Below are 26877 nucleotides of genomic sequence, written 5' to 3' on the forward strand. Positions count from 1 at the left end.
AGTAGAGGGTACATTCGACTTGAACAGCCTCCAGGGAAACATGCAAGCAGGAACATCTACGCTGGGTGAGAAGATAATCTATCAGCGTTGATTTTCCCTAGACAGACGGAACGACGGCAGGTGGAAGGAGATGGGATTCATCCTGAGTGAGATGGTTGCTCCCAGATTCTGTCTTCTAGGGTCTTTCCTCTTCTTCTCCTCAATGCCAAGGACTGCCAGCTTCCAGAACATTACAGTGCTGGAAGACACTCTGGGTGAAATGAACTGGGAGACCAATTGGACAAATGAATCCAAAGATGCTGCAGGCTTCTTCGATTACCAGCATGTCCAGGTTCCCTTTGAGATTACGTTGTGGATCTTGTTGGCTTCCTTGGCCAAAATAGGTATGTTTCTGAAACTTGAAAGAGTGATTTCTAAACAGAGATTTTGGGGGGGACAGTCCAACTACAGGACAGGACAGTAACTATGGTGAAAAGGTTCTAAAATGGGACAAAATTCATTTAACGACTGCCTTGCTTAGCAATGTAGATTTGGGTTTAATTGTGGCCCTATGCCAAGGGCCCGCCTATATTTATTTAGGTATTATTCATTATGTGTATTAATAAGCTTATAAAATTATTTTTTAAGACTGAAAGAAAAATATTGGTGTATCTTAAAGAGCTGATGTACAATTTGTGGAATTTATGAAACTGAAATTTACAATTGATGTAACATTTGTGAGAAATTTGTATTGATATTGCCTTCGTCTGGAGTATCAAGTTGTGAGTTTGAGGGAAAATATTATCACGTAGTGAACTTCTGCAGTCAATGTACACAAAAAGCACCATATTTAACAAACATTTATGCACATATATATGAAAGTATATAAGTATATACCTTTGCAAGAAGTCTTTGAGTTGTATTGCATTATTTGTGTACAACGGTTTGCAGAGATATATTATGCTGTTTTACAACTGCTTGCAAATCCAGGAATTTTGTCTTACATCAAGATTCTATACTAATATGATTCAGATGATGTAAAATAAATATTATTGTTCTCCATTCATTGGTTGTGTATTACATCTTTTTTAAAACTTAGTAATGTTTTTGACAATGGATTCTCAAAATAAAGACTTAGTAAGACCACACCTAGAATCCTGCATCCAGTTTTGGTCACCACACTATAAAAAAGATGTCGAGACTCTAAAAAGAGTGCAGAGAAGAGCAACCAAGATGATTAGGGAACTAGAGGCTAAAATATATGAAGAAAGGTTACAGGAACGGGCATGGCTAGTCTAGAAGAGAAGGACCAGGGGAGACATGATAGCAGTCTTCCAATATTTGAGGGGCTGCTACAGAGAGGAGGGGGTCAAGCTATTTTCCAAAGCACCCGAAGGCCAGACAAGGAATAATAGATGGAAACTGATCAAGGAGAGATTCAACCTGGAAATAAGGAGAAATTTTCTGACAGTGAGAACAATCAACCAATGGAACAGAAGTTGCCTTCAGAAGTTGTGGGAGCTTCATCACTAGAAGCTTTCAAGAAAAGACTGGATTGCCATTTGTCAGAAATGGTGTAGGGTCTGCTTGAGTGAAATCTGTTAAAAAAAAATCTGGCTAGAAACAAAAACAGTCTGTTACATTAAAAATCTTTTCTAGAAATCCTGTTAAGCTGATTTGCGCAAGATGAGGGAAATCTACAAAATTGCACAGAATTATGCAACCTTGATTTCTAAGCTTCCAAATTGTTTCTCACTTCACCAATTCCAAAATTTTAAGACTGACCTAATGAATTTGGCTTTTCTTAGAAAAGAGCCCCAAATGCTTTTGAATGACCACTGTGTTTTAAACCAGCTTTCTCCAACCAGGTTCTCTGAGCGAATTCACACATAACTTTAGGAAAAATTGAATTTAGGGCTCCCTAGCTTTCCACTCACACTACAGCTGAAATGCAGCAGGCTTAAGTGACCCTCAAACAATGATGCTAAATTATGTTGGGGTCTTGGATTTTTCTCAATAATGTCCTCTTATCTTTGTCAGGTTTCCATCTGTTTGAAAAACTACCATCAGTGGTCCCTGAAAGCTGCCTATTGATCGTGGTTGGCCTTATCATGGGAGGCATAATCTTTGGCTTGAATGACAAGTCACCTCCCGTTATGGACAGTGATATCTTCTTCCTCTATCTCCTGCCCCCCATCGTCCTGGATGCAGGGTATTTCATGCCAAGTCGCCCATTTTTTGAGAACATTGGAACCATCCTCTTGTATGCCGTGGTGGGAACAATCTGGAACGTCTTTGGCATCGGATTTTCTCTCTATGTGATATGTCAAGCAGATGTTTTCCAGCTGGGTGACATCTCCTTGCTTCATAACCTCTTATTCAGTAGCTTGATTGCTGCTGTTGATCCGGTTGCTGTTCTCTCAGTCTTTGAGGAGATCCATGTCAATGAAAAGCTTCACATTTTGGTATTCGGGGAATCTCTCCTCAACGATGCTGTGACCATTGTAAGTATTGAACTGTTAGGGTTCGTTGCGTATCAAAGTACTTATTTCAAAGGTATTGTGGCCCACCAGCGGCCAGCAGAACTGGCGGCAGACTCAGACAGTGAGGAGATGGAGGAGGAACATGGGCCAGTCCTGGAGTTTGTGGAAGGCTCTAATAAGGGCTCTCCATCGGAGGCAGAGATGGGGGCCACAGTTATCAGCTACCTTCAGAGTCAGAGACTGAAGTGGGGCTGAAGAACAGCTGGAGCCTGTTCCCGATGTGCACATGGCAGAGCTGCCAGGAGAAGGGAACAGCTAAGGAACAAGGGTCGACTCAGGAGTAAAAGCACAAGGGGACGCTGAATGGCCCCTCCCATAGGGAATAAAGAGGAGTGAAAGGGGAGTGGAGTTTGCAGGAGACAATTCGTTCATTTCATTAGTGTGAAGATCTGTTCGTGATTCTCAGAGACTCCTTGCCAAGTATTTTCTTGTACAGCATTGCGTTTGGAAGATATCGGCCTGGCAGCTGTCCAAGCCTGATAAGGTCTGTGGTTGTAAATCCACCCTTGAAAGACTGTTTGCCAGGACTTGGCTGGATGTGAACAAGAGGAATTCACATTAGCTTAATAAAAAGGGGTTTTGTCGGGATAAGGAGTCTGCTGTGTGCTTTTGGGAAGCCTAGGTCAGAACAAAAGGCTTCATCATATGATAACCTTTTTCTTAAATCAGCCCTTTATATGCTGGCTGGAGGAAGTCTTGGAGTCGAAGTCCACATGTCTTGAAGGTGGCCAGGTTCAGAAACCCTGCTTTACATGAAGAGAAGTGGATATTTAGAAGTGGATATTTATTTGACCTCTTCTTCTCCTTCATATCTGTGCAGGGATGGAGCTTCTGAAAGTGATCTTCTTGAATAAAAGTCAATGCATGTTGGCCAAACCCAGATATTGTTTTCCCGGTGGATCTGATAGAGAAGTTTTGTCTTTTGCACCCTGGATTCAGTCCATATTTGGAAATTCCCTCTTTATGTCATCACAGCTAAGGTCTCTTCTAAACCTGAGACTGTCCCAATGCCAGCAGATGCCACCTAAAATTACTTCCTCTTTATGCTAGACCAGGAGTCGGCAACCCGTGACTCTGGAGCCGCATGTGGCTCTTTCATCCCTCTGCTACGGCTCCCTGTTGCCAGTTGGCTCCACAATTGATAGGGCTTTCAGTTAGGACAGGTAGAGGAAAAGGGATGCCAGGCTAGGAGGAGACTCTTTGGTGGGGGAACTGGACTTCTGGTTGGCTCCAGAATTGAACGGGGGGCTTTCAGTTAGGACCTTTGTGGCTCTTTGAGTGTTTAAGATTGCCGACCCCTGGGCTAGACGGTACAGCCAGCCCTGAAAAGACCAATCAGGAACCAAATTTGAGCCATGTGGTCATTCAGCTGAAGGGAAAATATTTGTTTTTAAAATTGTTTCAGGGTTGCGTAAATTTCTCAAGAGCTGTTTGTGCAATTTGTTGCAAGTATTTCAGATACAATTGAACTATGGAATGTGCATGTATGAGATAGAGAGATTTAAACGATGCTATAATTTCTCCAATGGTCTACTATCTCTTTGGCTTCCCATACTTGCATTAGATCCCAGGATCCCTCTTATGGGACTTTCTCTGATTGGAAGGTGTGGGCCTCCATAAAGATTTAGAAATATATAATAAAAATATTGGCAAACATACTTCCAACACTTTGCGACAATAGACCGCGTGCAAAAAAATGGGTTAAAAACCCCCTCAAAAAGCACTTTCATTATAAGGCAGAAAAATTGGAGCTTATTTATCCAAGGAAGACAACTTTAGAGAAATCTGGAACAGGGGTCTCCAACCTTGGCAACTTGAAGACTTGTGGACTTCAACTCCCAGAGTTCCTCAGCCAGCAACTCTGGCAGTTGAAGTCCACAAGTCTTCAAGTTGCCAAGGTTGGAGACCCCTGATCTGGAAGACGTATTCTGGCATTTTATTTTTCTTAGGAAAAACAGCATAATTTCTGTTTTTGTTTTAGGTGCTTTACAGGCTGTTCCAATCCTTCTGTGAAATGCCAACCATCAGAACTGTAGACGTGTTTATGGGCATCGGGAAGTTTTTTGTGGTTGGCATCGGTGGGCTTTTGGTAGGCCTTCTCTATGCTGTGACTGCAGCCTTCACCACTCGCTTTACCAAAAATATCTTGGTGATTGAACCTCTTTTCGTCTTCCTCTATAGCTACTTATCCTATCTCACTGCAGAAATGTTCCATCTCTCTGGCATTGTGGCGTAAGTAAGCTTGGTGGCTTCTGAAATTCAGTATTGACCAGAATGAATCTTAGTTTGAAAGTTTCAGCACCATCGCTGTAGCCATTAAGCTCTGAACATCAACACTTTTTGGGAAAAAAATAGGGACAAAACCTTTTTTAAGGAAGTGATGATCATTCCTGTAGATAAAATGCAGTTCTCATCAGATTTTTAAGAGTAGAAACACAGAACTCAGAACTCTGAGAACTTACTTTCAGTTTCCAGTGCTTCAGCTGTGTTTTGAACTCACCCACTCAGTTAAATTTTAGGGATATTTTCATGAGTTGGTCTTCATTTCCTCCCAAATTTTCTTCCCCTTACAAGAGAGTTGTTGATTGTTTAAAAAAAGAGTTCCTCCTCAGACTGCTTTAGAATTTCCACTGCATTCCTTTCTCTGGTCTTCCTAACAGCCCCTGTTGACCTTACTTGCCAAATGGCATCTGTGAATAATCAAATATGAAATATTTCACTGAAAAAAAGGAGAGTAAATGGCAGTCTAGAATAGTCCTCACCGAGGACTTGTGATGACACTAGAAGGAAGTGGCCAGACCCTGTTCTTTATTATTATACAGCAATGTTTCTCAATTTTGACAACTTTAAAATGAAAAGCGGAACCAAACAAAAATTCTCAACTTCCAAAGATAGTTGCTTCTCAGTTTGCAATGAAAACTGAGACAAATCAGGGATTGAAGGCAATTTGGGTGTTTGAACCTTTCGTGATTGGAAAATTTTGGGCCATGGGACAGGCATCCCACTCCAAAATCTGACAAGATGCCAGCAATCTCAGTCAACAATCTCTAGAATGGATGGTGGTTCCATCACTTCTACAGCGGAACAGGACTTTTCCAAGGGTGAAATCCAGCAGGTTCTGACAGGTTCTGGAGAACCAGTAGCGGAAATTTTGAGTAGTTTGGAGAACCAGCAAATACCACCTCTGGCTGGCTCCAGAGTGGGGTGGGAATGGAGATTTTGCAATATCCTTCCTCCAGGAGTGGGGTGGGAAAGGAGATTTTGCAATATCCTCCCCTGTCACGCCCACAGATCTGGTAGTAAAAAAATTTGGATTTCACCACTGGACTTTTCACTTCCTACCCTTGGCCGCGCCTGCTTCTCCACCAGGCTTCCACCTCGGGGGTTTCTACTCTAGCTTTTCTCCTCGGCTGACATGTCCCTGCTCATTCGCCATGGCCAATCAGCCACAGCCCCTCCATCCCACACACTTCGGCACGGCCCATTCAATGCCACACTGTTAGGCCTGGGCTTTTCACCTCCTGGGACAGTCAATCTCTCTCTCCCTCCCTCCCTCCCTCCCTCCCCCGCTCTCTCTCCCCCTTCCCTTCCTCCTTCCCTCTCTCTTTCTAAGGCTAGGATACCCACCCAAAACAAAAACTCCTTTGGATGAAGCCAGATTCTGGCTGCCAGCATTGGCAACTAGTCGATTGGCTGGCGGCTAACTGTCCCAGGAGGTGAAAAGCTTGGGACTAACAGTGTGGCGTCGAATGAGCCATGCCGAAGTGTGTGGGACGGAGGGGCCGTGGCTGACTGGCCATGGCAAATGGACGTGGGCGTGTTAGCTGAGGAGAAAAGCTAGAGGAGAATCCCCCAAGGCGGAAGCCTGGCAGAGAAGCAGGTGCGGCCAAGGGTAGGAGGTGAAAAGTCCTAAACCCCTTCTACAGGTAGGAAGTTTCTTCTGACATTCAGTCAGAACCTGCCTCACTGTAACTTTAACCTATTATCACGTGGCCTACACTACATTCTAGATCAGCGTTTCTCAAATTTAAAAACTTTAAAATGTTTGGACTTCAACTCCCAGAATTCCTCAGGCAGTTTGCTTTACACTCTGTATACTGCTAGCAGGGTAATTCTGGGAGTTGAAGTCCACACATCTTAAATTTGCTAAAGTTGAGAAACACTGATCTAAAATGTAGTGTAATAATAGAGTAAAGTTACAGTGAGGCAGGTTCTGACTGAATGTCAGTAGAAGCTGTAGAAGTGGTAGAACCACTATCTATCTAGGGACGTGCTGAGTTTTATTTTATTGGACCTCCTTTTGTGTGTGTGTGTGTGTGTGTGTGTGTGTGTGTGTGTGTGAGAGAGAGAGAGAGAGAGAGAGATACATTTTCCTCCTTGCATTGAGATTGTACTCAATGACCGCAAACTAAGTTAAAGGTTCTATGAAACTATTGAGATTACTGGCATCTTATCAGATTTTGAACATTTATATGTTGAAAAAAAATTGGGATGCCTGTCCCATGGCCCAGGATTTCCCATTCACAAAAGGTTCAAACACCCAAGTTGTTTTCTTCACCCAAAGGAAAGTTCAAGTCCCTGACCAACACTCACATGTCCATCACATGGTCCAATCAAAGCACCGTCCCAACTGGAGATGCCTCCCAGTTCCAGCCCTCCAGGTGCAGGGCAAGATGTCCTTGACTCTCTAAGAAAAGAATGTTATTATGACTACATATCACCCTGACTCCATACAACCCCCCCTCCCAGTTTCCCACAGTAGTAAATGTGGCAGTCCTGAAGATCCAACAAAAAAGATGGCTTCCGGGCTTGACACAAGTTGCCTCCAATCCTTGTTTCATCTTTTCACATTATTGCAAGCTGAGAAGCAACTATTTTTGGAAGTTGAAAATTTGTATTTGGTTCAACTTTCCGTTTTCCCATCCTGTTCCACTAAGATGGTTATGCCCCAATTGAATGGAAAAGGACTATACTAAATTGCTTTCCTCCCCCCTCCCTCCTCAGAATCATATCTTGTGCCTTGGGCATGAAGCGTTATGTGGAAGCCAACATCTCCCTCAAGTCTCACACGACGATTAAATACTTCATGAAGATGTGGAGCAGTGTGAGTGACACCCTCATCTTCATCTTCCTTGGTGTCTCCACTGTTGGGGACAATCACGAGTGGAATTGGCCTTACATTTGTTTCACCCTCATTTTCTGTCTCCTTTGGCGAGCACTGGGTAAGGAGGAGGAAAAAACGATCCGCTTCAAGGATGGGCAACTTTTCCTGGGGATGGGATGGGGGTGGGGGGAAGCCAGATTTGCTTTGAAGTGGCATGCCAAGGGGGTGTGGTTAGGCAAGGCAGTGGTCCCAGGAGGAAGAATGGATTTGGTCTGTGATTAAATTGAATTAACATCAAGTTTCAATTCAATGAAATACTGTACTCCTCGTGGGTTTCAATCCCACCCCCCATCTGTGTTTGAAGTTACAAATTGGCAGCAACATTGAGTAGAGCTCCAAATACAGCTTTTTTTTTGGGATGTGTGTGTGTGTCCAATGCTGGCAAGGAAGGACTATGGGGCAATTGAGAGATTGTAGTTTTAGCAAGAGAGGGATAGACCTGGGAAAAATGGGGAAGAACTTAAAATACATACATACATACATACATACATACATACATACATACATACATACATTAAAAACATGGTCCTTTATTTTCCCTTGGTTTCCCTTCTTTTGGATTTCCTCCTCCTTCTCCTCTTCTTCTTCCTCCTCCTCCTCCTCCCTTCCTCCCTCAATATTCATCAACTAATGCACGTGAAATCTTATATGTGCTGAGCTGAGCTCTGGTGAGGTTTATACAGAGTGCTTACCGTATTTTTTGGACTATAAGATGCACCTGACTATAAGAGACACTTAAATTGAAAAGAGGAAATCAACAAAAAAAAGTTTTTGGCCTCCCCTATTTTTTCCAAGCCTTTTCCAGCCTTTTTTCATCCCATTGTCAAGGCTTTTTTCTGCCCGTTATCTAGGCTTTTTTCAGCCCATTTTTGAGGCTTTTTCTCAGGCCATTTTTTCTGAAAAAATTGGCAAAAAAAGCCTCGAAAATGAGCCGAAAAGCCTTGAAAACAGGCTGAAAAAAGCCTCAAAAATGGGCTGAAAAAAGCCCCAAATATGGGCTGAAAAAAGCCCCAAATATGGGCTGAAAAAAGGCCTGAAAATGGGCTATGCAGAGGCAAAAAAAAAAAAAATGGCTGGGGAAAAGTCCTAAACCCAGGTCAACAAAAGTCAGTTGCTCTGCTCCTATTACATCTACTCATATAACATGATGGCCAGATTCACACCACATGTTAAGACAAGAGCTAGGATTGCCCATCATGCTGAACTATAAACTGATCTCACATATGCCCAACCTAGCATGCTGGGTACTTCTATCCTTCAACACTCTTCAAGACCCTTCGGTCAACTTCAAACCGAACCTGGCAGAAGCCATTTTGTTGCTTCTCAGTTGCCACACAGTTTGGCAGGTGGGGTGTGTGTGTGGGGAGGAGGCTGGAATGCACTGCCAGACACAACACCGATCTATCTCCAGTGGAACAGAAGTTGCCTTCAGACGTTGTGGGAACTTCATCACTGGAGGCTTTCAAGAAGAGATTGGACTGCCATTCGTCAGAAATGGTGTAGGGCAGTGATGACTAACCTTTTTGCCATTGCGTGCTGGGGGGTGGGGGAAGTTCATGTGCGCACATGCCCACACTCATAATTCTATGCACCCCCCGTGCACATGTGTGTGTGACCCCCCTCCCTGCTGCTCCTGGCATGCGATGGCCTGGTAGGCCCGTTTTTCTTTTTCACCTGGCTCCACATCCTCTATGCATCTAGGGAGGGTGAAAACAGCCTTCCCCACCTCCCCAGGCCCTCTAGAGGCAGGAAACAGCTTGTTTCCCTACTTCTGGTGGGCCCAAAAGGCCTGAAAATCAGCTGGCCAGAGCTGAGCTGGTGTGCCCACTGATATGGCTATGCGTGCCACCTGTGGCACACGTGCCATAGGTTCGCCATCATGGGTGTAGGGTCTCCTGCTTGGGTAGGGGGGTGGTTGGACTAGATGACCTACAAGGTCCCTTCCAACTCTGTTAATCTGTTAAATCTCATGGGAAGCAAGGTCATCTCCACAGGTGTCAGATGAGAATGGAGAGGCATGCCTAAGGAGCCCGCCAATGGACCTAATTAGACAATGTGATCCGTGACACCTGGGGACAGGAGAATTTACTATTTTAACTATACAGAAACCATGAGAAATATTCAGAGTTGGCTTTACATTTAATTGTGCCGATATGATGTGTCCAATAAAGAAGTTCTTTGAGAAAGATCGGAGTCTTGGAGTTCTGATTTGCTTGGGCTCGTTAGAACCTTGACACCTTAATGCAAACTGGGTTTGTGGCAACTCTTATAGTAGTATGATGGTCTTAGTGGCCGATCTTTGGTTTTCCTAACCCTTTTTAAAACTGATTGCCTTGCTTTGTCTCTTTCAGATGTTCTGGTCCTCACGTTCATCATCAACAGGTTACACATCAATGCTGTTACACGCAAGGACCAGTTCATTATTGCATATGGCGGCCTTAGAGGGGCCATCTGTTTCTCCTTGGTGGTTTTGCTCCCTGATTTCCAGAGGAAGAAGCTCTTCACTGCGGCAACCACAGTCGTTATCCTCTTTACTGTCTTTGTACAGGTATTCAAGCAAATTTTGGGTCTGGTAGGCAGAATTCTCTTACCCCTTGGCCCATACACACAGTTCTGGAAAATAACCTTAGAATAGAATAGAATAGAATAACAGAGTTGGAATGGACCTTGGAGTGTCTTCTCCTCCAGCCCCCTGCTTAGGCAGGAAACCCTACACCTCTTCAGACAAATGGTTATCCAATATCTTCTTAAAAATGTTCAGTGTTGGAGCATTCACAACTTCTAGAGGCAAGTCGTTCCACTGATTAATTGTTCTGTCAGGAAAATTCTCCTTAGTTCTAGGTTGCTTCTCTCCTTGATTAATTTCCACCCATTGCTTCTTGTTCTACCCTCAGGTGCTTTGGAGAATACCTTGACTCCCTCTTCTTTGTGGCAGCCCCTGAGATATTGGAACACTGCTATCATGTCTCCTCCAGTACTTTTCATTAAATTAGACATACCCAGTTCCAGCAACCGTTCTTCATTTGTTTTAGCCTCCAGTCCCTTAATCATCTTTGTTGCTCTTCTCTGCACTCTTTCTAGAGTCTCAACATCTTTTTTACATCATGGTGACCAAAACTACATGCAGTATTCAAAGTGTGGCCTTACCAAGGCATTATAAAGTGGTATTAACACTTCATGTGATCTTGATTCTATCCCTCTGTTTATGCAGCCTAGAACTGTGTTGGCTTTTTTGGCAGCTGCTGCACACTTAAATATTTGCTCTGATGTTTATTTTTGACCAAAGGGCTGAGATTACAGTTCTGATCTAACATGGGTTAGCAGCCATATTCTTTGGAAATTCTGAGATATTTTAGTCTCCAGATATCATATTGTAGAAGACTATCACGTGCAAAAGATCAGGAGTAGACATTAAGCTGCAGTTCAAGATTTATTGCTCAAGCTTATACACAAGAATCTAGTTAACTGAAATTCAGTAGTAAATTGGTGCTAGATAAGGGTCAGTGGAATTTATGAGGGCTTTGATTTAGACTATTTGTGGCAACGTAATGATTCTAAACTGATGACATGCTTAACTCCAACCCCAGCTCTACTTGCTCTTCGCCTACAGGTTATGATGTATAATCTCTCAGAGATGTTAATGAAGATTGTATGCACAGTAGCCAGTGAAATGCTATTAAAAAACAACAACAACCTGGATCAACATGCAACTTGCAGAATATCTGAGCAAAACCCCCACCGTTTCTAGCCAGCCATTAAGAGAGAAGCAACATAGGAAGTAAGAGATACGGAATTGCAAATTAAGATTGGCTAGCATTTGCAAGGGAATGACCCTGTTAAAACCGTCTTATCACTTCACAATTGTTACCCCAAGATAAATTAAAAAAAAGAAAACATAATAATTGTGAAATGTGAAAATAGGAAATTTGGGGAAATGAAACAGCCGAGCATGATTACTGGAATAGGGTAATTCTTGGGTAATTTCTTTCCATTCGTGAATTGCCTCACAGACTGCTAGTCATAGGTTCAGCAATATGTGCAATCATTTTGTATAAAATGGAATGGGAATATTTTTGATCTATAGCACTATTTCCCAACTTTGGCCATTTGAGGATGTGTGGACTTCAACTCCCAGAATCTCCCAGTTGGCTGGGGAATTCTGGGAGCTGAAGTTCATTGGTCATAAAAGGGGCCAAGGTTGGGAAATACTGATCTTCAGGGTTCAGATGAAAGGAGGGATTTTGCTAGCCATGTTTTGGATTCGCAACTGATAATGGCATCACGTTCAGCTAAATGGGAAGCTTAGGTTTAGCTAGATTTAGTTTACTTTACTGTCAGTGCACATGGTACAACAAAATTAAATGCCGTCTTCAGTGTACATTATAACTATAAAAATAAAAACGCAATGATACATCCTTTACATTCTATATAATTGAAATTGAAAACCCGATATTGCACTAAACCGTAGAATTCAATATGGTTATTGCCCTGGGATAGAAGCTGTTTTTCAGCCTATTTGTCCTTGTTTTTATTATCCTGTACCGTCTGCCAGATGGTAATAGTTAAAAAAAAAAGGGTGCCCAGGATGAGATGGATCTTTAAGAATGTTTTAAACCTTCTTAAGGCAGCAGGAGCTATAAAGCTCTTCCAAAGAGGGCAGAGGGCAACCAATGATCCTCTGGGAAATGACGTTGACCCTCTGGAGTGTTGTCCTAACTGCCCCTGTGCAATTGGCAAACCATACATGGATGCAGTAAGTTAAAATACTCTCTATGGTGCAGCGGTAGAAGGCCACCAGCAGTTTTTCATTCAGTTGTTGTTTCCTGAGAAGTCTCAGGTAGTATAATCTAGGTAGCTGCCGTGGGACGTTTTGACCTTCAGTATTGTATTTATGCTGTATATTACTTCTTGAAGCAACAGGGACTGCAATGGTTGGCTCAGAAAATACCAGTGGAGGGATGCTTCACCCAAGTGCTTTCTTTAGAAACTAGCCTATTGTAGGGGAAGGAGTGGCAGAACCTGGAGGCAGAGTTAAAAGTGGAATCAAGCTAGAATCTTTACATAGTCACAAGCAATAGCGATAGAGTAGCACTTAGACTTATATTCTGCTTCATAGTGCTTTACAGCCCTTTCTAAGCGGTTTACAGAGTCAGCCTAATGCTCCCAACAATCTGGGACCTCATTTTAAAGACCTCCGAAGGATGGAAGGCTGAATCAACCTTGAGCCTGGTGAGATTTGAACTGCCAAATCGCAGGCAGCTGGCAGTCAGCAGAAATAGCCTGCAATTCTGCATTCTAAGCACTGTGCACCACGGCTCAAAATAAGCAAAATAAGTCCAACCCGTCTTGAATTCTGTTGACCCTTATCCAACTTGTTAACTGTTAGTTTATTTATTTTATTATTTTATTAGTCATATTTCTATGCTGCGGCTTACACCAAAGACAGTATACTAAATAGCATATTGCCCCCAACAATCTGGGTCCTCATTTTACCCACCTCGGAAGGATGGAAGGCTGACTCAACCTTGAGCTGGTGAGATTTGATCCGCCATTCTGCTGAACTAGCAGTCAGCTGAAGTAGCTGCAGTACTGCACTCTAACCACTGCGCCACCTCAACTCTTGAGAAGATTCCTGTGCGTAGGCATGAATAGCAATAAATCAGTTTAATTGGACCTTCATGGATGGACTTGCTCTATCGTGCCTGACACCTACCTGCTCATAAAAAAATAAATAAAAATAAAAACGAAATTGAAATAGTGGAGAATATTTTTTTTTTTAATTTGATTTATATGCCGCCCTTCTCCGGAGACTCAGGGCGGCTTACAATGTGCTCAGTAATAGCCTTCATCCTTTTGTATATTTATACAAAGTCAGCTTATTGCCCTCACAACTGGGTCCTCAATTTACCTACCTTAGAAAGGATGGAAGGCTGAGTCAACCTTGAGCCTTGGCGAGATTCGAACCTGCAGTAATTGCAGGCAGCTGGTCTTAATGACCAGCTTAATAACAGGGTGCCTTAGACCACTGTACTACCAAGGCTCTTGGAAGCAATATCACCACTCTATTCTTTATATGGACGTGTTGCAGCTGTTCACATCCTTATGAAAAGTATTTTAGATGTGAGTGGGTATGGCATGTTCTCAAAATGGTAAAGTTGCACTTCAAAGGACGAGGACATCTTTGGCTTACAGAGGATAGGATCCTTGTCATCTCAGGTCTGTTTTGGGGCTGAGAGAACGGCATGGAGGATGCAGAGAGAAACCAAATTGCTGGAGGATGTTTCTAACTGAAAACAACATTTCAGCTAGTCTACCTCTCGTCTCGTCTTCTCTTAGTCCTCATAGCTGGCGGGTCTCAAAGGGGTTTGGAGGAGCAGATTCCTTCTTTTGTAAGTGGGACATGGTGAGCTAATCTTCTCCCAACAGGTCCAATGTCAACAGCCAACAGATATGTACACCTGCTGGGAAGGCCAGCATTCAGCATGCTTTCCTATTTTTAAGCTTAGCTTTATATTCTGACCAATGCAGTGTGAGCACTAAAATTGCCTTAAAAAGAAGTTTTGTGGTTTTTTCTGTGATCGGCCTCAAGAAATATACCCCCTTCCCCAAAAATATAAAAATATGGGAAGCATTTCATGACTTTTTTCCCCTCAAGATTCTTAGGAAAATAGGGACCGAGAATTTGTTGAGGTTTTTTTTTTTTTTTTGACATCTACTGCCATCTCGTGGTAAATTTAATTTGTGACACAAAATGTTGGGTCTCTAAAGCTTGCTAAAAGGTCAAACACATCTGGAGAGGACATTTTGCACCTGGAATAGAGTCCAGTAGGACTTCAACTCCATGTTGGTTGCCTCAATTTGTTCCCCATATCTTTGTTATCCTTGAGCTCTTCTCAAGTTTTCTAAGCTAGTATCTTGTTTGAACATCCTTAAAAGGTAAACATAAAGGTTCCCCTCGCACATATGTGCTAGTCGTTCCCAACTCTAGGGGGCGGTGCTCATCTCTGTTTCAAAGCCGAAGAGCCAGCGCTGTCCAAAGATGTCTCTGTAGTCATGTGACCGGCAGGACTAAACGCCAAAGGCGCACCGAACACTGTTACCTTCCCACCAAAGGTGGTCCCTATTTTTCTACTTGCCTTTTTTACGTGCTTTCAAACTGCTAGGTTGGCAGAAGCTGGGAGCTCATCCCATTACGCGGCACTGGGGATTTGAACTGCTGAACTGCCAACCTTTTGATCGACAAGCTCAGTATCTTAGCCACTGAGCCACTCCCCAATGTTAATTGGGTTCTCTCCAGATGGATAAATCAACTTCTGGAATTTCGCAGGCAGATTGATCTTTGCTGCGAATTATGCGGACTGAACTGACTTACCTGGAAGATGCTGAAGAGGATGGAAGACAGCAGAAATGATGGATTTCCAGATAGGACTTCTAACCAGCATTATTCATGTACGGTTGTTGGATATATAGAAGTTCAGCAATATCAAGAGTTTGTCACTGTTAAAACAAAACCCTAATAACTAAATATCTATGGAGAGTTTCAGTCATCAAGGTCTTGGTTGTGACCTTGATGACTGAGAATCTCCATAGACATTTAGCAATGCCTAATAACTAAAGGACAAACTAAAAGAGATGTTACAGACACTCTATAATACCACTCTATAAAGCCTTAGTAAGACCACACCTAGAATACTGCATCCAGTTTTGGTCACCACACTATAAAAAAGATGTTGAGACTCTAGAAAAAGTGCAGAGAAGAGCAACCAGGATGATTAGGGGACTGGAGGCTAAAACACGATGAACGGTTGCAGGAACTGGGCATGGCTAGTCTAGTGAAGAGAAGGACCAGGGGAGACATGATAATAGTCTTCTTATCATGTTATCATGACAGGGGTCAAGCTATTTTCCAAAGCACCCAAAGGCCAGACAAGGAATAATGGATGGAATCCAGGGGTAGGTTCTACTTACCTTTACTACCGATGATGACATCTGGGATGGGGGGGCGGGGCCTCCTGCCAGTTTTACTACAGGTTCTTGCGAACCGGTCTGAACTGGGGGCAACCCACCACTGATGTGGGCTGTATCTTAGAATTGGCAGTAGGACTCAATTCAGCCAGAAAACTCAACTTTTGAAACAGAGCTCAGATTTGCAAAGGAAACACATATTCATGTTCCCCACGGTCTGAAAAGCCCAAAAACACATTCAATTTTCAAATTACGAGCTTTCCCTGAGGAGTTAGACCAAGCTGTATCTCAGAATTGGCAGTAGGACTCAATTCAGCCAGAAAACTCAACTTTTGACAGAGCTCAGATTTGCAAAAGAAAAATATATTCATGTTCCCCACGGTCTGAAAAGCCCAAAACACATTCAATTTTGAAAGACGAGCTTTCCCTGAGGAGTTAGACTAAGCTGTATCTCAGAATTACAAGTAGAACTCAATTCAGCCAGAAAACGTATCTTTTGACACTGGGGGCAACCCACCACTGATGGAATCTGATCAAGGAGAGATTCAACCTGGAAATAAAGAAAAAAATTTCTGACAAGTGAGAACAATCAACCAAAGGAACCCTCAGAAGTTGTGGGAGCTTCATCCCCGGAAACTTTCAAGAAGAGACTGGACTGCTATCTGTCAGAAATGGTGTAGGCCAGGGTTTCCTGCTCAAGTAGTTCCCTTCCAACTCTGTTAATCTATATCTGACACCTCTACTTATCTTGCCTTCTTTTCTGACAGGTAGTCATCCTTCCTAAGAAAACACTGAGTCAGCCTTCATTTTAATTAAAAAAAATTTTTTTGAAACTACTCTGCTGAGATTGCTTTCCTCCTCCTCCTCCTCCTCCTCCTCCTCCTCCTCCTCCTCCTCCTCCTCCTCCTCCTCCTCCTCCTCCTCCTCCTCCTCCTCTAAAAAATAGAAGTGAAATGGAATAGGGAGGTAGAATAGAATATGGGGAATATGTAGAGCCCAAATAAAAAGAGACAATTCCTACAGTTTAGGAAAAGCTACAGTGGCTACATCCTGAGATGGTCCCCAGTGGAAGTTCAAGATCTACACACACGTCTGCTCCCTACTTCCCCATAACTTGTATCTTTCCATCATGTCCAGCCTTGTGATTTATCTGATGCCCCATAGATCCAATTCAAACCAATGTTTGAACTGGATCTACGCATTCCTCCTTCTGTTTCTTCTCTTATGTTGCAGGGAATGACGATTCGTCCTCTTGTTGACTGGCTACACGTCACTCGAAAACAAGAAAGTGCCCCCACCGTGGGAGAACAAATTCATATCCGGGTAAAGTTTCTCAGCTGGACATTGGAAGATTGTCTAGAATTATTCAAAATGTTATTTCTAAATCCGAAGCAGCTCAGTAAGATTACGGCATGGTAGATCTGGAGGTTTGTCCTCACGTTTTGAGGATGTCTGTTGTTGAATGTTTCTTGTAGGTCAAAAATTATATTGAGTATCAAGGGCATGTCAACCGACTGCTTCTCAGAGTTTCCACAAAATTCTGCTCTTTGAAACGGATTTCAAGAGGAAATTCTCTTTCATCAAAGTGAACGTGAGAGATATGGGAGAATTTTCCTTGTGGTTTATTCACACAAGCACACATACTGAGACACACAAGGAAGGAGCAGTGTGAAGCCTTTTGCCACCCAATGTGTTTTGGTTTCCATCTTGAGGCTTCAGATGCCTGGAGTCCATCCTTTATGCATCAACAACAATGGAAACATGTAAATCAAAATCCCCCTTTCTTTCTTTCTCTCTCTCTCTCTCTCTCTCTCTCTGTTCAGTTCCTGGATCATTTGTTGGCTGGTATTGAAGATATATCAGGACACTGGGGACAGTATTATTGGAAAGACAAGTAAGGATTTGTTAAAAATACAAGTCTCTGCATGTATAAAGGGGGGGGGGAAAGCTTGTACATTTGATTTCCTGACTGTATAAAGTCCTCTTGAGGGATGACTTAGCTTTATTCATCCTTGTGTTACAAAGCAGATTATTATTTCACAATAAGAAGAGCTGTTGCCTTCTTTCCTTCTTTCCTTTCCTTCTTTCTTTTGCTTCCGTCCTTTCTTCCTCCCCTTTCCCTTCCCCTTTCTCCCACCTTCACTCTCTGCTCCCTCCCTCCCTCCCTTTCTCTTTCTTTCTCTTTCCCTTTCTCCTACCTTCACTCTTCATTCCTACTTTTCCTTCTTTTCTTCCTTCCCTTCCTTCTGTCCCTCCCTCACCCTTTCCTTCCCCTTTTTCTCTTTTTCTTCTCCCACCTTCCCTCTCTGTTCCCTTTCTTCCTCCCTCCCTCCTTTTCCCTCCCTCCCTCCCTTTTTCCCTCCCTTTTTCTCTTCCTCTTTCTTCCCTCCCACCTTCCCTCTCCATTCCCTAAAACATACAAAGAATGGTTAAAGAAACTGATCAAGGAGAGATTCAACCTGGAAATAAGGAGAAATTTTCTGACGGTGAGAACAATCCACCAATGGAACAGAAGTTGCCTTCAGAAGTTGTGGGAGTTTTATCACTGGAAGCTTTCAAGAAGAGACTGGACTGCCACCTGTCAGAAATGATGTAGGGTCTCCTGCTTGGACTAGATGACCTACAAGATCCCTTCCAACTCTGTTAACCTAATCTAATCGATGTTAATCTAATCTAACCTAATAAAACACCAAGCAGGTCACATGTGTTCCCCAAAGTTGTGCTAAAGTAGCTGGTGCACACCAAGAGCGTTGCTCTTCTTAAACGAGTTACATTAATAAGTTATTTTCCTTCTCTGTTTCTGACTCTGGTTTTCTTTTCCTTTTTCCTCTCTGGGCAGATTAGAGTATTTCAACAGCAAACACTTGCAGAAATATTTGCTCCGGGAATATAAGCAACCCAAATCAAGTATTGTCCTCCTGCATGAGAAATTGGAGAGGAAGCGTGCCATTCAGTTAGCTGAAGCAGGTCAGCTTTCATGGAGACCAACTCGTAAAGCATTGCTGTGAGTCCTTCCTTTCCTCAGTTGACACAGTGAAATTGCCTTTTCATTTTGGTACACACAGACACAGACACAGACACAGACACACACAATTTATTTATTTATTTAGTATTAATTATTAATTATTAATATTTCTTTTATTTATTTATTTATTTATTTATTTTGTCAAACATGTAAAAGATAAACATAAATAAGAACATAGTAAATGGGTATGAATAAATGGAGACAGTAGGAGAGGGACATTGGTACGCTTATGCAGGCCCCTTACAGACCTCTTAGGAATGGGGTGAGGTCCACAGTAGACAGTTTAAGGTTAAAGCTTTGGGTGTTTGGGGAAGTAACCACAGAGTCAAGTAGAGCATTCCAGGCATTGACCACTCTGTTACTGAAGTTGTATTTTCTGCAATCGAGTTTGGAGCGGTTTACCATTAGTTTGTATCTATTGTGTGCTCATGTATTGTTGTGGTTGAAGCTGAAGTAGGTAGGACATTGTAGTAGATAATTTTGTGTACTATGCTTAGGTGAGACCGTAGGTGGCATAGTTCTAGGTTGTCCAAGCCCAAAATTTCAAGCCTGGTGGCATAAGGTATTCTGTTGTGAGTAGAGGAGTGGAGAACTCTTCTCGTGACATATCTCTGGACTCTCTCAAATGTATTAATGTCCGATATGCAGTGCAGGTTCCAGACAGATGAGCTGTATTCGAGAATTGGTCTAGCAAAGGTTTTGTATGTCCTAGTTTGCAGTACAACGTTACTGGAGAAGAAGCTTCACAAGATTAGGTTGACAACTCTTAATGCCTTTTTGGCAATGCTGTTACAGTGAGCTCTGGCGCTTAGATCATTTGAGATGAGTACTCCACGGTCCTTGACAGAGTGAGGGTCGTCTACGAGGTCATATCTGCCCAGCTTGTATTTGGTGTTCTGATTTTTTTTGCCAATGTGTAAGACAGAGCATTTGTTGGTTGAGATTTGGAGTTGCCAATTGTTTGACCATTCTGACACATAGTCATGGTTGTTTTGTAGAGAAACAGCATTGTCAGTGGTGTTGAATAGTTTTCCATCATCAGCGAAGAGGACGCAGCTGCTTATTATATGATCGCAAAGGTCATTTATGTAAAGTATAAAAAGTGTGAGTCCTAAAACGCTGCCTTGGGGGACACCGCTGTTAACTGGTGCAGGGCTTGATACTTTTTTTGAGAGAGAGAGTTTGATAAAACTCTCAAGGAGATTTACTTGGGTCTCTCCATTTTATCTTCAAAACAACCTTGAGATACAAGTTGGTCTAATTGACCCAAATAATTTTTGGTGGTTGAAGGTTGAGTTGAGTCGGCATTCTTTAAAGTCTAATCTAGTACCTTAAACTGCAATGGCTCATTCCATCTGTTTTGATAGAGACAGTAGAATTTCAAACTTTGATGCTCTTTTGGAATTCAGAACCTGCTGGTCCATTGACTTATAAATAAATGTTAACCCTTTTCTGTAATGGCTCATTCCCCCCACCCCCTTCTAGCAATAAGGACAATCCTGTCACCATAATGGATGACACTGAGAGTCTCAGTCAAGACGAGGTGAATGACATCCAGAAGATATTGGAGAAGAACTTGTACAAAACAAGGAGGATGGTGAGATCTTTCTCCAATCAGAATATTTTCCAGGAAGGGGAAAAAAAAATCAATGAAAGCTTTGAAGGAGTTTCATCTAAACTGGAGACTTGGTGCTGTGGGATCCTTAGTGTTTTTTTGAGCTTGGTTGTTTTTGTTACCCAACTAGGTAATATCATTTGTGCTAGAAACCTCACTTCTTTCCAGCACTGAAGATGTTACCTAGTTGGGTAATGAAATGTCTGCAAGAAACAACCAAGCTCAGACAGCACCAAGGGTCCTTCACTAGAGTCATATGATTGCTAAGTCACCTTCACTGCTAGAGCTGCAATTGAAGTTGCACTTTACAACGGTGTTAATTAGCAATGGAAATTCCAGTTCCAATAGTTACTATCTCTGTAAGCACCACAGCAATGTGAATGTCTTACATTACCTTTGTAAGTCCCTTCAATTAAATACAAAGGTTTTCTGGTTAATTTAAACAGCTGAAATCTCCCAAGGCCTGAAGAATGTTGGTGCTGCTGCCTAAAATGTTGAAATGCTGGCATTCTTGCTCTCAAACTTTACAGCATTCGATGTGAGAATGTTAAGGCCTTCCAAAAACTTGGCTATTCTGTGTTATTCTGAATGAAAATGCTCGAATTACAGACCAGCTGTAATACCCACCAGGATTGTTTGCATTTATTGTCTCTCAGGATTGGGGACCATTGAATTAGATGAAAGCAGGTCAAATATCCACAAGGCCTTTCGCAGACAACTTACAGTCAGTAGATGAGTTAGCTTCATTGGGAGAAAGAAAGAAAGAAAGAAAGAAAGAAAGAAAGAAAGAAAGAAAGAAAGAAAGGAAGGAAGGAAGGAAGGAAGGAAGGAAGGAAGGAAGGAAGGAAGAAAGAAAGGAAAGAAAGAGAAAAAGAAAGAAAGAAAGAAAGAGAAAAAGAGAGAAAGAAAGAAAGAAAGAAAGAGAGAGAGAGAGAGAGAAAGAAAGAAAAAGAAAGAAAGAAAGAAAGAAAGAAAGAAAGAAAGAAAGAAAGAAAGAGATTAGCTATCCATGGTATTCTCAGAAGTCTTCCCCAATATCAAAATTGAAAAGCATTCAATGCTTCTATCCTGCTTCTTCAAAGTCCAGGGATAGAATAATCCACGAGTGATGCAAAAGGGAATGTTGATGCAATTTTCATAGGTAGAATGTGATATTTATTAACAATTTCTCCAAGGGAGCTCTAAGAGTATCCTACCTTTCAATGGGCAATCCTTTCTCTAGCAATCCACATTCCCCTGACTTCAAATCAATGCCAACAGAACTCTGTCCGTGCTGTGTTTTTTTTTTTTAAATCAGAAAACTGGGTAATCTAGCTCACTGCAGAGTGTGTGTATGTGGGAAGGAGAGATATATAATGGGGGAAAAAAACATTGCTAACATTTCCCACCATCTTGCACCAATAAAACCAGCCACAAATCAATTCCCAGCAATTTAGAAAGTACAAAACACTTTGGAAAAGGGCGGTAGGAAAATAGTATCTCCTTTTGCAGAATAAGAACACTTTCCCGAAATGGTAGGCAGATTTTGTGTAAATATTACACATATACAGTACTCAAAGCGAAGAAGAGCCTGAATTTAAAATGTTTCCACTTTGCCTATCATGAAGACTAGATGACCAAGAAAGAAAGAAAGAGAGAGAGAGAAAGGGAGAGGGAGGGAGGGAGGGAGAGAGAGAGAGAAAGAGAAAGAGAAAGAAAGAGGGAGAGAGAGAGAGAAAGAAAGAGAGAGGGAGAAAGAAAGAAAGAAAAAAGAAAGAAAGAAAGAAAAAGAAAGAGAGAAAGAAAGGAAAAGAAAGAAAGAGGGAGAAAGAAGGAGAAAGAGAAAAAGAGAAAGAGAAAGAAAGAAAAAGAAAGAAAGAGAAAGAAAGAAAAGAAAGAGAAATAAATAAATATTATTGATATTGCTTTGTTTACATTCCCATGACCAGGTGACAGCCTATAATCGACACACACTTCCTTGGGAAGCAGAACCAGTGGAGCAAGTCAAAGAAATCATCACCCTCAGGCACAAAAGTTTGCAAATCTGCCCCGAGAGGAGTGCCTCGGATATCTCAGCAAGGAGGTACAATGGTTATGAGATTGCGGAGGGTAGATTCAGATTCAGATTCAGATAACTCAGCATTTACTGTGGGCTGAAGTTTCCAAGCTTCCTGACTCGCAGTTTTCATCCCGTGTCAGAATTTGCTTTGTAGCCCGTTTCAACTGAGAAGAGAATTTTAGTGATATTCTCTTGGGTGGAATATGGTCCTCCTGCATGTATTTATGATATGGTAGTATAAGGTTCAACGATATGCTTAAATCAACAATAATCCAAAAGAAGAATTTAAGCGGAAGCTTGAGAAAGAATCAGCACCTATTTTGATCAAAGCAAAAGGCTGGGCAGACCATTCCATGAACATACAGACAAGGTGCATGTAAGGAAGGCCACACCTTGGGGAAGGTATGGCGTCCTTTTACACCTTCTGAGACATCAGTTTAGTACCCAATTCGGGCCCCCTGGCCTATGCCTTTCTTGTAGCCCTGCATTGGCTGTGCAGCAAGGAACAGGGGGGCTGAGTGCTTAGCAACAGAAGGGCTGGGTGCTTAGCAACACAGGTATTTGCCCCATGTAACCCTGCCAAGCCATAACATAACCTGCACCAGGTTCTGAGTTGTACAGAAAAACAAGATAACAGAAGTGAGATCACTGGTAGAAGCAAATGGCAGAGGCAATTCCAATTCTTAGCAAAGCAATTCTTACAGAAGCAAAACAGCAAGTCAAACCAATTCTACCGACTCTACTATTATGTCGCACTAATTCTACCTATTCTATTATTATGATGTCCCTTGAAGTAGCTAAAGAGGGTTGCCCAAATGGTCTGCTTTTCTAGTCTGCTAATCTTCCTAGCGATTTGCAGCTATCATGCTTGTCATATCTCCATCATCTTAACGTCAGGCAGGGAAGGTATGTAAACAGACCCCATCTGTTAAAGAACTCTAGGGGTCTAGGACAGGGGGTCTGCAATCTTAAATACTCAAAGAGCCATTTGGACCTGTTTCCCACAGAAAAGAAAACCCCGGGAGCCACAAAACCTGGGTGGGCGTGGCCAACTCGATGTCACTCACTTCCACCAGTCACATGACTCCCCCTTAGCCATGCCTGCCCAGCCAGTCATTAGGGCAGAGAACCAGATGTTAAAAAACACCGGGAACCACAAAATCCTTTTGAGACATCTCTCTCTCCCCTCCCTCTCTCCCTCCCTCTCTCCCCTTCCCTCTCTCTCTGTATCTCTCTATGTCTCTCTCTCCCCCTAGGAGAGCTAGGAATTCTGGCTGAGGAATTCTGGGAGTTGAAGTCCAGAAGTCTTAAAGTTAAAGCTAGGAATTCTGGAAGTTGAAGTCCAGAAGTCTTAAAGTTAAAGCTAGGAATTCTGGGAGTTGAAGTCCAGAAATCTTAAAGTTAAAGCTAGGAATTCTGGGAGTTGAAGTCCAGAAGTCTTAAAGTTAAAGCTAAGAATTCTGGCTGAGGAATTCTGGCAGTTGAAGTCTGCAAGTCTTCAGGTTGCCTAATTTGGAGACCCCTGTTGTAAGGGGAGACTTCAGTTGGGAATTTCTCCCAGGCCCCAGGCTCTTTTCCTCAGTGGGGCTGCTTTCTGCCCCACACAGGAGAAGAAATGAAACCTTCTTGGAGCACTTGTCTTCTGAGAGAGATGTGAAGGAATTCTCCCCCCAGTTTCTTTCTCTATCTGCACCTTTGAATTACAGAAAGTGGGTTGGAGCCCCGTTATGAATGAAAACAAAATGGCTCAATAACTTTTTTTTCTCCCTTGTGATAAAGATAAGACTCAAGAAATATTTCAGCGTTGTACATTTCCCTGAAGATTGACTGAGCCATTGACTTTAATGAATAAAAATAAGGGAGATTAAAAAAAAATTAAGTAGGAATGTTCTCAATCTGGTGCCCTCTAGATCAAGAGTCACCAACCTTGGCAACCTTAAGCCTGGCGGACTTCAACTCCCAGAATTCCTAGCTTTAACTTTAAGACTTCTGGACTTCAACTCCCAGTATTCCTCAGCCAGCATGGCTGACTGAGGGATTCTGGGAGTTGAAGTCCACCACGCTTAAAGTTGCCAAGGTTGGAGACCCCTGCTCTAGATGTCTTGCTGTTGACATTGCCTTCTAGAGCCATTTAATCCCTACCATGCTGAAATAATAATGAATAATTGAATAATGTTTTAATAGCTGGTGCAGCTTGCTAGTATGAAAGAGATCTAAAGCTGAATAAGGCAGTTCCAGGTTCAGTTTCATTTCAAAGTCTATCTTTTATTTGCCCACAAGATGGAGCCAATATAATTACATTTACAAGAGAAAAAGAAGGGGTGGGGGGAGGGAAGGATGAGAGGCGAAGAGAAACATAATTTTAAAAATTGGAAAGGCATGTTAAATGTGAATTTATCAGTTAACCTTCTGGATGGGAAGGGCATAGGGCACTTAAGGTGGAAATCATTGGCTGAAAACAGCAAATACTAAGTGATAACTCAACAATAAATTAGCGCTTGGGTAATCTCTCCATTGTCCTAAATGATGAAGAAGTATTTTCTCTGCTCAGGGATGCCCTTCGCTCAAGCTGCGAGGATCTTTTATTAACTTTATTTTTCAATTCCATCTGACTCAAAGAATCTAATTACTAGCTTTGCAACATGCAAGGATTCGACTTTGGGCCATTTTTTAAAAATATCCTAACCTGTCCAAAACTGGGACGCGATGGCTCAGTGGCTAAGATGCTGAGCTTGTCGAATGAAAGGTCGGCAGTTCAGCGGTTCGAATCCCTAGTGCTGCATAATGGGGTGAGCTCTCCCGTTACTTGTCCAGCTTCTGCCAACCTAGCAGTTCGAAAGCACGTAAAAAATGCAAGTTGAAAAATAGGGACCACCTTTGGTGGGAAGGTAACAGCGTTCCGTGCACCTTTGGCGTTGAGTCATGCCGGCCACATGACCATGGAGGCATCTTCGGACAGCGCTGGCTCTTCGGCTTTGAAACGGAAATGAGCACCGCCCCCTAGAGTCGGGAACGACTAGCACATATATGTGAGGAGAACCTTAACCTTTAACCTGTCCAAATCTGCTCATCATTTTTCTCAGTTTCGAATAAAAAACTTGGAGCCTTGTTTTTTGTGATAGGGAAGAAAGAAAAGGACAAACCGGCTTGTTCCTAATGTGACTTAGTCCATGGAAATTTGATCACCCAAATTCAGTTCATCTTCGGCACTCCAGATAATCTCAGTATGACAGAGCTGAATTAGAGTAAATGTAAGTTTAATCAAACATACATGGATTAGACAGATGTCCTGATGAGTTCCCAAGCTTTCCCTGGGAAGAAAAATCACAAATGGGGACATTATGCAGGGAATGGTATTCACTTACTTTCCCTACCGGTTCGCAAATGTGCGTGCACATCGACACATGCACCTGGCCTTCCACGCAGGCTCTTTGCAGGCGCACGTGCCTTCCGCGCATGCTTCAGGCCTCAAAAACTTGCCTAAATAGGATGGAATAAAGCTGGGGTGGGTGATTTCTGCTACCGGTTCAAGTGAATTGGTCTGAACCGGCTGAATACCATCTCTGGGCCATTGCTAGGAATATGAAGTATGGTCAGAGCTCTTGTTATATCTGAAGGATTTGTCCATGGAGATTCTCAGCCATCCAAGTCACGGCTGTCCCAAAGGTGCTTTTTCAAGAGGCAACGGGGGACTTGTTTTTCCTTGAAGATGTTTCACTTCTCATCCAAGAAGCTTCTTCAGTTCAAAAGTTCAGTTGCCTCTTGAAAAGGAAGCTTTGGGACATCAGAAGGACTTCTTTCTTAATATCCACCCATGAACCCTTGTTAGCTGTTTGTGTTAATTAAGGGTTGCATGGCATTTTTGGATGAAAATTGTATCCAAATCTAAAAGGGGAAGTAAATATGCAATTCAGTAAAATAAAATCATCTAACAATATAAACTTTTATTATCACTTGAGATTCTTTCCCATTTTTAGTTACTGTTTGTTATTTTTTTAACTTGTGATGCTACTCTGCTGATCAGATTGGAGAGATTCTTAGAAAGTTTCTTTTTTTCCAGGCTTCCAAGTAGAAAACTTGGTAAAGCGGGATTTGTCCACCCATTTTCCATAATGACCAAATTTCCTCCCTGCATTACCAGCTCTGGTAACTCTTTCCTTTCCTTTCCTTTCCTTTCCTTTCCTTTCCTTTTCCTTTCCTTTCCTTTCCTTTCCTTTCCTTTCCTTTCCTTTCCTTTCCTTTCCGTTCCTTTCCTTTCCTTTCCTTTCCTTCCCTTCCCTTCCCTTCCCTTTCCTTCCCTTCCTCCCTTCTCTTCCTTTCCTTTCCTTTCCTTTCCTTTCCTTTCCTTTCTTCCTTTCCTTTCCTTTCTTCCCTTCCCTTCCCTTCCCTTCCCTTCCCTTCCCTTCCCTTCCTATACTTTCCTTCTTCCTTTCCTTTCCTTTCCTTTCCTTTCCTTTCCTTTCCTTTCCTTTCCTTCCTTCCTTTCCTTTCCTTTCCCTTCCCTTCCCTTCCCTTCCCTTCCCTTCCCTTCCCTTCCCTTTCCCTCTC

General features: G+C 42.4%; 1 protein-coding gene across 1 annotated transcript in view; it reads left to right on the forward strand.

Moving 5' to 3' along the window:
• Positions 1 to 202: 202 nt before the first annotated feature.
• LOC139322877 (sodium/hydrogen exchanger 2-like) overlaps positions 203 to 26877 on the forward strand; it is a 27004-nt gene continuing 329 nt past the window's right edge. The window contains exons 1-11 of the mRNA XM_070952124.1: positions 203 to 383; positions 2020 to 2483; positions 4504 to 4754; positions 7527 to 7744; positions 10038 to 10234; positions 16885 to 16974; positions 17475 to 17545; positions 18491 to 18655; positions 19771 to 19815; positions 20204 to 20273; positions 22220 to 22353. Of these exons, the coding sequence (XP_070808225.1) occupies positions 203 to 383; positions 2020 to 2483; positions 4504 to 4754; positions 7527 to 7744; positions 10038 to 10234; positions 16885 to 16974; positions 17475 to 17545; positions 18491 to 18655; positions 19771 to 19815; positions 20204 to 20273; positions 22220 to 22353 (1886 nt within the window). The remainder of the gene's footprint in view (positions 384 to 2019; positions 2484 to 4503; positions 4755 to 7526; positions 7745 to 10037; positions 10235 to 16884; positions 16975 to 17474; positions 17546 to 18490; positions 18656 to 19770; positions 19816 to 20203; positions 20274 to 22219; positions 22354 to 26877) is intronic.

The sequence above is a fragment of the Pituophis catenifer genome, unplaced genomic scaffold (assembly GCF_029215685.1).
Source record: "Pituophis catenifer annectens isolate HBS135680 unplaced genomic scaffold, rPitCat1.0.hap2 SCAF_11, whole genome shotgun sequence".
In the NCBI taxonomy this organism is placed as follows: Eukaryota; Metazoa; Chordata; class Lepidosauria; order Squamata; family Colubridae; genus Pituophis; species Pituophis catenifer.